Below are 10437 nucleotides of genomic sequence, written 5' to 3'. Positions count from 1 at the left end.
GCTTTGGGAGGCGTTGAGCCCTCGGCACCACCTCCAGGCCTGTCTTGGTCTGGGACCAGGCAGCCCTCCAGCTTTGTCTCCTGCCACTTGCTCTCACACACCCTCTGCTCCAGCCAGACCTCACTCCTCATCAGAGTCCTGTGCTCCATCCTTCCCAGAGGTCCCAGCTGTCGCCCCTGCTGCTGCCTCCACTCGGAATGCCAGATCCAAGCGGAAATGTCACATCCCCCTGAAGTTCTCACTGGGCCCCTTCCAGCTGGAAGAAGTGACTGGGTATCTTTAATTCCAGATGTTCCAGCTGTGACTCCCCCACTGCCCCTTGATGGGACCCTCTGAAAGGCCATCCCCTGGCTGGATGCCCAAGGAAGCAGAGATGCGAATTGATCCCCAGCTGGCAGAGAAGAGCAGGGGGTGGAGGCCGGGAGACAGGAGCAACACCCCTTCATCCCTCCCCCCAGCCCTGTCCTTCCTCCTCCTCTTGCCGCTGGGTGAGTGCCCTCCCCGCACCCCTGACCCATCCCCTTTCTGGCTCTCGGTTTTCCCAGCTGTAAAATTATGGTGGGACATGGTTTGTCAATGAGGTGGTTTCCGAAGTTCTTTCCAGCTGACATTTGTTCGGGGTTGATGAAAGTTAAGGGTCTGGGTTGGGGAAGTGGAGGGCTCAGTGCTGGAGGGGAGGGCTCAATGTACAGAGTCTGGGCAGTTAGGGGACATTGGAAATAGGGAAGGAGGGAAAGGAGTGGGCTCCGCAATGGCTGTTCGAAAGGCAGCTGGGGGCATACACAGAACCAAAGGGCCTAGGGACGATCCTAACTTGAGAAAGAAGAAACTGAGTCTCAGTTTCTTCATCTGTAAAATGGGTACACTAGTACACACCTCGGAGCACCGTTGCAAGGATTCTATGAGGTAATGTACACGAATGTTCCTGAGAACTGTAACTCCCTGCATACAAGTGAGGGGCTGTTATGGGGTTTTCAATGTCCCACGCTAGGCCAGTTTCCTGGTTTACCTCCCCGCCTCTCAGGCCACGTGCCCAGAATTGTGTGGTGCAGAAGAGTGTGGCTGTCCGGGTTGGACTCCCAGCTCTCCTCCCTGTTCACTTGTGTGGCCTTGTGCGAGTTGTCTAAACTCCGTAAACCTAAGGTCCCCCATGTGCGCATCTCACACATCGTCCTAACGGTTAAGGGAGCCAGGCCACAGAAAGTGATGAGCGCAGTGCCAGGCAAATACATACATGAGGGCTGAAACAGAAGGGCTTGTACAGGTAAATCTTTTGCAGGATATCCTATAATGAATCCCAAAGCCAACTGATACACTTAAGGTGGAGCTACTGACCATTTGCCCAGTAACAGGCTCTGGGGTGAAGGGTGGGGGGTGGTGGGAAACACTGAGATGAGACATGCACGGCCCCATCACCAGGCAGAAGGCTCAGAAAAGGGCCTGGAGATGGTGCCCAGGGATCCAGAGGAAACAAAGAGCACTTCTAGCTGAGGGCTCCAGGAAGGCTTCCCAGGGGAGGGGGCTCCGAGCTGTGTCTGGAAGGAGCTGCAGGGCTGTAATAAACAGAACTGTTCAAGCAGAGAAGACTGCAGGGTTAAAGACCCGGAGACAAGACTGATGGGATATAAAGAAGTCCAGGGGGAGGCGGGTGCCTACCAAGCCCAGTAGGTAGAGTGTGTGTCTTGACCTCGGGGTTGCGAGTTCCAGCCCCACTTTGGGTGTAAAGGTTACTTAAAAATAAAACGTTTCCAAAAAAAGTTAGGGGAAGCTGGTCAGAAGATACTAGAAGGCTTTGTAGAGAAAGTTCGGGGTCTGGGACTCCTGCAGGGCACGTGGAGTCTTGCAGTGGAGCGGGATAAGCAGACCCCTGTTTCAGGTGGATCTCTCTGGGGTGATGGGAGAGGGGTGAAGCAAGGAGGCCCACTGGGACAGCCGGGAAGAGAGAGAAGCTTGGAGAAGGCAGGGGAAGAGAAGGGGGATGATGGTAAGGACCATGGGGGCATGGAAGGCTGTGTTCCCAGGCCAGGAGGCCCAGGGAGGGGGTAGGGGACCAATGCTCTTCCTCATTCTGTTTCAGCCAGTGCCCTGCAGCCCACCCCACTGCCCTTTCCAGGTAGGTGCCTCTCCCCCTCCTGCCCACACCCTGCCCCCCACAAACTCAGATGCTCCCACAGATCCTCTGAGAGTGATGGCTAACCAGCCCTCCACAACTCTAGCGGCCCCCAAACAGATGGCGCTAGTCTGCCCACTTGACAGGGAGAGAAATAAGGCCCCGAAGGGACTGATCCTAAGGCCCTCACGCTCCCGCGGCTTCACAGCAAGGTGGGCGTCCTGCAGGTCAGGCCCAGCGATCCCTCTGGTGCCAGCTCAACCCTCTCCACAGAGCTGAGGCTGGTGGGGGGCCCAAGCCGCTGCCGGGGGCGCCTGGAGGTCTTGCACGGCGGCTCCTGGGGCAGCGTCTGTGACGATGACTGGGATGTGGTGGATGCCAACGTGGTGTGTCGACAGCTGGGCTGCGGCCTGGCGCTGCCCGTGCCGCGGCCCCTCGCCTTCGGCCAAGGCCGAGGCCCCATCCTGCTGGACAACGTGGAGTGCGGCGGGCAGGAAGCCGCGCTGAGCCAGTGCAACAGCCGAGGCTGGGGCGTCCACAACTGCTTCCACTACGAAGACGTGGCTGTCCTGTGCGATGGTAAGCGGAGACCCGTGACCAGGGAGGGCGGGCAGCAGGGTTGCAGGCTGGATGAATGAAGGGACTTCCACGCGGAAGACCAAGCCAGGGGTGGCATTGCATAGTGCTGGGCAAGAGCCCCAGCCTAGCTGTCACGGTCCCAGTGGTTCTTCTGCTTCATTGTGTGAGCTTGACTGAAGGAAAACCAGCACTACTGTTTCTCTGTAGGGCATTGAATGTTCCAGCAGTGCCCTCTCCCCATTTTTTAAATCAAACAAGTGGGGACAACACTGGCAGTGAGGTCTATTTGCTATGGAGCTGCAGCAGAAATCTCTGAGAGGCACTGACCTTGACAGCAATGGTTCTAGTTTTCCAATCCCCTGGTGGGCTCATTAAAACACAGACTGTGGCCCCATCCCAGAGTTTCCGATTCTGCAGGTCTGGGGTGGGGCCTGGGAATTTGCATTTCTAATACATTCTCAAGTAATGGGGTGCTGCTCGAAAAACTAAAAGAACTCATCTGAAGCTACTGCTTTCTGGACTCAGGGGGGCCCTTCTCCTCTCATACCCCAGGGTTCCTGGCTTTGACCTTTTGTGTGGCCAGAGGCCCTATGGCAGGTACCTTAGGGGTCCATGCCCTGCTGCTCACACACCCGTGGGTGTGAGGATGAAGAACAGAAAGATCCATGTATCCTCCTCCCTTCCACCCTGCTTCCTTCCCAGAATTCTTGCCCACGCAGCCCCCAACAAGGAAAGTGTTCACCAGTAGGGTGCCCCCTACAACCCCCCAGAATGGGAAAGGTAAGTAAGGGCAACATGGGGGACCACCTGGGTCTTAAGAGAAGGACCCCAAGGGGAGTATCCCATATCTACTCTTGACGGTGGGAAGAGAGGGATAACCAATGGGTGAGCTGGGTCACTCCCTCCCCATGCTGCCTCCCGCAGCCCCCCAGGCTGCTCACAGTCTGGATGGGGAGAGAGGAGCCCATTCCCGTGGGATGATTAAAAATAGCACAAGTTTGGGGCGCCTGGGTGGCGCAGCGGTTGAGCGTCTGCCTTCGGCTCAGGGCGTGATCCCGGCGGTCTGGGATCGAGCCCCACATCAGGCTCTTCTGCTATGAGCCTGTTTCTTCCTCTCCCACTCCCCCTGCTTGTGTTCCCTCTCTCGCTGGCTGTCTCTATCTCTGTTGAATAAATAAATAAAAATCTTTAAAAAAAAAAAAAAAATAGCACAAGTTTAGTGAGAGAGGTGAGGACCGGAGCTTAATCCAATGGGAAAGATACGTACAGAAATGTGAATAATGATGTAGAACGAGAAAAGGGAAAGTGCCCTAAAGGATGGACAGATAAATAGGCAAGGAAGTCCAGAGGAGGAAATGGGTCTCATCGATCAGAGATCAAGGAGGGCTTCCTAGAGGAAGAAGTTGTTGGCAATGCACCTGGAAAGGTGAGACAGCTTTCACTGCAGTAGAAAGTGAGGAAACAGCATGTGCTATACGGTTAGGAAATGACACACTCAAAGCCAATCTGTCCTGATCCCACAAACCTCGCCCAATCTGGGACTGTGAGGAGGCAGTGCCCTGGGGTAAATGCGTGAACAGCTCCTCCGTGGGTTTAGGTCCTGGGGCACCATGCACTGTGGGTACGTGCGGGGCCTGAGGCATTGGGGAAGCCTTGGGTCAGGTGCGCTGTTGCAGGGGGAGGCAGAGCCCTGTGGGAGATGCTCCCTGGCCCCAACCCCACCAGGTGAGGGCAGCGTGCGCCTGGTGGGGGGCACGGGCCCGTGTCAGGGCAGAGTGGAGATCCTGCATGGCGGCCTGTGGGGCACTGTGTGCGACGACGACTGGGGGCTGCCGGACGCTGCCGTGGTCTGCCGCCAGCTGGGCTGTGGGGCCGCCCTGGCCGCCACCACCAACGCCTTCTTCGGCTATGGCACGGGGCACATCCTGCTGGACAACGTGCACTGCGAAGGCGGCGAGCCCCGCCTGGCAGCCTGCCTAAGCTTGGGCTGGGGCGTGCACAACTGTGGCCACCATGAGGATGCCGGCGCGCTCTGCGCAGGTGCGGGCTGGGGGCGGGACGCAGGGGAGCGGGGCGGGGCCGTGTTGTGATGCAGGCGGAGGCGGAAGCGGAGGCGGGCGGGGCTTGGTGGCTGCCTTGACGCTCCGCAGTGCTTTCCAGGAAGACCCCGAAATTACTTTTAACGTCTCAGTATTGCTCTAGAAGTGCCTCTGAAAGCCCCAGTAGTCTTTGTGGTAGGTTTCACAGTATTGTGCCAGCAAAACTCCAAAATTATCTAGCAGTACCCCAAGAATGCCCCCGGAATTTTCTAGCAATTTCTAGGTACTCTTCATGGAACACTAAAGAGTGAAGTAATATTTCTCTAGAATTGCACCAGAGGTACTCCAGAATTCTCTCACTGCAGCCCAGGGGTGGCCCCAGATTTACATAGCATACATAGCTCTCTGTAATCCTGGATACTCTTATAACAGTATTTTCACCCACCTGGTCCCTCTCCCATTTTGAGAGTTTCTCTGAGCAAATAGGAATAATAGGACCAGAAATGGCACTTTGCAGATGGTCTCCACTCTACAAGATACAAATTGTTTGCCCATGCCTCACAGCAAACCAGGGGCCGTCATTCCTGGTTTACAGATAGGAAAGCCTAAGCCCCGTGAGGCAGAGCCTTACCCGGGCTCACATACTGAGCCCTGGCAAAGCCACAGCTAAGCTTGCTGCACAGTCTCCAGCATGACCCTTGTCCTTTCTAGTCCTATTTATCTGTGAGATGGGAATGAATCTTATTTTGTAAGCCCCTTAGGACTTCCCTGCATGGCCTTCCCTGGTGGGCTCACATTCGGTTTCTGGAAAACATTGGAGAGAAGTGAAAGTACATCTGTCAAAGCCCTTGATACTGTGGAGCATACACTTGTGCACCACAAGTAAATTACAAACACTGTCAAGTAGGGCAGACCTTGGACCCCAGCCAGGGTTGAGCCCCTAACTCTGGAAGTAAAATCTGTCATCCTCTCCAGGGAGATCCTCCCATCGTCCCCTGACAGCCCAAGGCTGACCAGAAACCTTGGCCTCTGACCCTGATCCCTTCTCTTCTGCTCTAGTGCTGGACCCCCCGACTCTCACAGCACTGCCACCCTTGGCCACAAGAGAGGACTGGGCCTGGCACACAGAGCCAGAGGGTAAGGAGCCCAGCCCTCCAGGCTGGAATGGTAGGGGCAAGGTGGGCAGGGCTGGGAATTAGAAAGGCTGTTCTGCATCTACTGGAAGGGGGCCCTGGTTAGCCAACCAGGTCTTTAGGCCAGATGATAAAGAGGTGGGTGAGAGAACGATGAGCAGGTGGAGCAAGGATGAAATCCAGAGCTCTGAAAAGTTCAGCAAGGTGGGAGGAGATAGTAAGGGATTTCTTCAAAGCTCTGAGGTAAAATTTGGGTGAGTGCTGAGATTGGAAATTGAGAGGCCTTGAGAGGGTTGAGCTAAAGGTTGAATGAAAGGTACAAGCACATTTGGAGTTTGGTCTGGAACTATCATTGGGATTGAAATCAGGATAATGCCTGGAAACAGGACTCGGTTCATTCCAATCAAGACTCCTGAGGACCATGCGTGACAACACGGCGACACTAGGATTGAGGCTGAGTGTGGGGTGCAGGTGTGATACAGCTGGGGGATCTCATAGACGTCCCTGTGCCCTGCTGCAGGCCAGAAGGCCTCCTTGTCCCCTTCAAATGCTCTAGATGCCCTGTCTCTGCAGCTACAGGAGTTGGTGCCCTGCCTTCCAGGGAGATGGCACTGTTAACCACAGCTACCTGGGCCGCGGGGAAGAAAAGTAAGTGGCAGGGCCGGGGTTCTGTGGGGGTGAGGGAGGGTGGAGCAGGGTGGGGCAGGGTGGGGTTGGGGCTCTGGGAGCCAAGGGCCGCAGCCCAGCCCCTATGGCCGCGGGCCTCTGCGCCCCGCAGGCCGGCGCCTGCGGCTGGTGGGCGGCCCAGGCCCGTGCCGCGGCCGCGTGGAGGTGATGTACGCCGGGGGCTGGGGCACCGTGTGCGACGATGACTGGGACTTCGCGGATGCGCGCGTGGCCTGCCGCGAGGCGGGCTGCGGGCCTGCGCTGGGCGCCACCGGCCTCGGCCACTTCGGCTACGGGCGCGGCCCCGTGCTGCTGGACAACGTGGGCTGCGCCGGAACGGAGGCCCGCCTGAGCGACTGCTTCCACTTGGGCTGGGGTCAGCACAACTGCGGTCACCATGAAGACGCCGGCGCGCTCTGCTCAGGTGAGAGCGCGCTCTGCTCAGGTGAGGCCTCTGCGGGATCCAGCAGAGGCACTTACTGCAGCGCGGGCGGGGCAGCGCGGCACGGCCTCCCAGGAATGGGCGGGGCCGCGCGCAGGCGCGTACTGCAGCGCAGGCGGGACAAGGCGGGCTCTGAGAAATGGGCGGGGTCGTGCGTGAGGGCTCTCTGCGGCACGGCGGCGTGAGCGGGGCCGCAGAGGGAGGCGGAGGCCGACCATCGACGCGCTCTGCGGCTGCGCGGCGCGGGCGGAGCCGGGAAGGGAGCGCCCTCTGCAGTGAGAGTGGGGTGGGGCTGGGGGAGGGCGCCGGCTCTGCGGCAGTGAGGGGCGGGCTGGAGGTGAGAGGCAGAAAGCCGGGGACAAAGTCTGGAAATCTGTGTGAAGGGTAGGGCCGGGTCGCTTTCGCTCTGCTGAGTCAAGGACCGACAAAGCCCCAGTAAGCAGAGAGAGTTAGTTGATCAGCTTTCGGGGAGCAAGCGTCTGACCTTTGGGAGGAATCATTGGAAAGGGGTGTTTGTAGAGTCTGATCTATTTTAAAATGCTTCTGTTCATTGATTGGTGTGGGACTTGATAGCTTCACCCCTCCTTTGGTGCCCTGGGCCTAATAACTTTGGCCACAAAGGTGTAGCTACAAAGGGTTCTGCTTTGGGTCCCAGGGTGAAAGAAACAACCCCCATTCCTTCCTTCCTTCCTTTTTTTTTTTTTTTTTAAGATTTATTTATTTGAGAGAGAAAGCACAAGCAGGGAGGGAGGGGCAGAGGAAGAGAGAGGGGAAGCTGACTCCTCGGCCCAGCGGGGAGCCCCACCACGACCCTGTAGCCATGACCCCAGTCCAAACCAAGAGTCTGATGCTTAACTGACTGAGCCACCCAGGTGCCCCAACAACCCCCATTTCTGATCCAAGTGGCAGAGAGCAGTTGTCCTTCAGGGTCCTGTAAGGTCCTCTCTGCCCCTAAATCAGGCTTCCCTTGGAAGGGTAGGAGGTAACCTGGCCTCAAGGAACAAGTTCCCTAATGTGACAGGCACCTCTTTTTCTTTGTCCTTGCTGAGCCAGGCCCAGAGGAGCTGGGACTGCAAGTCCAGCAGGATGGTTCTGAGACCACCCGGGGGCCCACTCCTCGGCCCAGGGACGGTAGGTGCTCTCAGCCCCGAAGATGGAGGTAGAGGCATCAGGATAGGAAGGACCAGAATTGAGGGAGATGATAGGCTGGGGTTGCACAGCTCAACAGATTTGCACCAGGTTTGAGAATCTTTGTTCAGTGCTAGTCTCTGTTTTCATTAGTAGGGATATGGTGTCCAGAAAGAGGTAGGGGGGGGGTTTTAAGGGAGCAATCTTAGTGATTTCTAGGGATAGGACCAAAATAAGAGAATGTGGCACCTTCCTGAAGAGAGAAATGAAAGAATTCACTTTTAAACCTGTGGGTGAGAGGAGATGATGACCTTCAGGGGACACAATCACAGTCTCCAGAGAGCAGCGCTGGGGCTGAGGGTCTGGGATTGTGAAATGAGGCCTAAAAGCAGACATGAAGCACTCGGGATCTGCACAGCACCCCACAAAGGCTGGTACACGTTCTTCTTGCGTCCAGAGACTGAGTCTGGACTGCTGCCCATCCTATTTTAATCTGATTTGTCTGCCCTTATCCATCGGCCCCCGGGGAAATGCTGTGTCTCAAGCCACCACCCTTTGCCTCTTCTGTCTACCCCTTCCGTGGCCTGGCATGAGAGTGGCCTGGCATGGGCCAGCCCCTGCAAGCCCTGATCCTTGTCTCTCCGCAGGGCACCTGCGTCTGGCCAACGGAGCCCACCAATGTGAGGGGCGTGTAGAACTCTTCCTAGGGCAACGGTGGGGCACCGTTTGCGACGACGCCTGGGACCTGCGGGCAGCCACTGTCCTGTGCCGCCAGCTGGGCTGTGGCCAGGCCCTGGCAGCCCCCGGCGAGGCCCACTTCGGCCCAGGCCGAGGCCCTATCCTCCTGGACAATGTCAAGTGCCGTGGGGACGAGAGTGCTCTTCTGCTCTGTTCTCACATACGCTGGGATGCCCACAACTGTGACCACAGTGAGGATGCGAGTGTCCTGTGCCAGTCATTGTGACCCAGCCTGTTCTGCAGACCATCTCTTCTGGGAGCCTGCTGTGGCTTGCCCCTGTTCCTCCAGGAAGCCCTCCTCCTGTGACAGCTTCAGTTCACCCTACCCTTCCCTCCTCTTGTCTGGGAGAGAGCCCGCTCAGACAATGCGGTCCTGCTTGGGGGAGCCTGCTTAGAGGATGAGCCTTACCCATCAACTTCTTGTGTGACCTCACCTGTCATCAACTACCATGGGCCCAGTGTAATGAGAGCTCCCACTTTCTGCTCAGCCAAAACATAAAATGGGGGAGGGGGGAAGGGAATGACTCTTAACTCTCTTCTTTGATGGGGCTCCTGTTATAGCCACTTGACCCTGCCTTCCTGGACCCTGGTCCAGGAGGCTCAGGGGCTCTCTGTAAATGGAGTATCTCCCTTCCCCCCCCCCCATATTGGGATCCCCAAGAAGAGGGAAGGCAGGAGAGGCCCACAGCTCTTACCTTCGCCTGCATGGGGTTGCGGAAGAACCTGGGTCATTGCCCTGGCCTTTTCCATGAGGGCCCAGACTCGGTGCTTGGCTGGACAAGGGGACTGGAGGGGCCAACACAGGGACAGTGGCCCTTCCATGCAGCTGGAACCAGCATCTCTGATTTACGCTGCCCCCACCACAGAGCCTCCACTTTGCAGCAGCAAAGAACCCTGGGGGCCTGTAGCCACCTGTTCATAGGTGCCAAGTCAATAAAGCATTGTCCCCCCCCCCCCCGCCGTCTTTTAACTTGTGGGCACAAGCGCATCATTTGTAGCGGCAGGAAAGACTGGTTAGGACTCTGGAGGAAACCCGCTCGGGGGTGGAGGCTGGTTCAAGAGCATCATCAGAGAGCTCTCAGCAGGCCCACACATCCTGGAAATGCTGACTCACGATATGAGGCCTGGAAGGCCGCAGAGGGTCCCCTAGCCCATCCCTGCTTTCCTTTTGCATATAGAGAAATTTAGGTCCTGCTGAAGGAAAGGGTCCGCTCCAAGGCACATGGCAAGGTGGGCAGTGTCACTAGAAGCAAAACTCGAGAAGAGGCAGAGAGATGAGAGCAGAGCAACACTGGGGCGTCCCCAGGGGCTGCTCTTGGGGCTTCTCACCTGGAGCTCCAAGGGCATAGAGAAGTGGGGGATCTTGCCAGAACCCCTCTCAGCCCCAGGGTGGGTGACTTGCCTGTCCTGGTCAAGTTGCTGGGTGACAGCAACTGTCCTGGTCAAGCCCCTGCCCTCCACGTCCGGCCTACAGGCTCTTGGCTTTCCCACGGCCGCCGTACCAAATCCTCACAGACAGAATGGCTTAAAACAACACCAATTCGTTATCCTACAGGGTGTTGTTGTTGTTTTTTTAAGGTTTTATTTCTTTATTTGAGAGAA

General features: G+C 57.1%; 1 protein-coding gene across 1 annotated transcript; it reads left to right on the top strand.

Annotated features, from left to right (window-relative positions):
* The first annotated feature begins 322 nt into the window (after positions 1-322).
* SSC4D (scavenger receptor cysteine rich family member with 4 domains) lies at positions 323-9805 on the top strand. Its single transcript, XM_026516045.4, has 10 exons — positions 323-488; positions 2078-2113; positions 2384-2689; positions 3392-3469; positions 4415-4729; positions 5788-5865; positions 6435-6509; positions 6640-6951; positions 8023-8100; positions 8745-9805. The coding sequence occupies exons 1-10, from the start codon at positions 323-325 to the stop codon at positions 9059-9061; spliced, it is 1761 nt and encodes a 586-aa protein (XP_026371830.1). The 3' UTR covers positions 9062-9805.
* Positions 9806-10437: the final 632 nt, after the last annotated feature.

This window comes from Ursus arctos, unplaced genomic scaffold (genome assembly GCF_023065955.2).
Source record: "Ursus arctos isolate Adak ecotype North America unplaced genomic scaffold, UrsArc2.0 scaffold_2, whole genome shotgun sequence".
NCBI lineage: Eukaryota > Metazoa > Chordata > Mammalia > Carnivora > Ursidae > Ursus > Ursus arctos.
The sequence above is the reverse complement of the archived record's forward strand: the minus strand, read 5'-3'. Positions and strand labels throughout refer to the sequence as shown.

Bases quoted from the DNA above. Each gene is read 5' to 3' on its own strand.
- SSC4D (XM_026516045.4), top strand. From the start codon at position 323: ATGGGACCCTCTGAAAGGCCATCCCCTGGCTGGATGCCCAAGGAAGCA. The intron at 2,690-3,391 runs GTAAGCGGAGAC...CTTCCTTCCCAG, and splicing joins CGTGGCTGTCCTGTGCGATG to AATTCTTGCCCACGCAGCCC. The intron at 5,866-6,434 runs GTAAGGAGCCCA...CTGTCTCTGCAG, and splicing joins CTGGCACACAGAGCCAGAGG to CTACAGGAGTTGGTGCCCTG.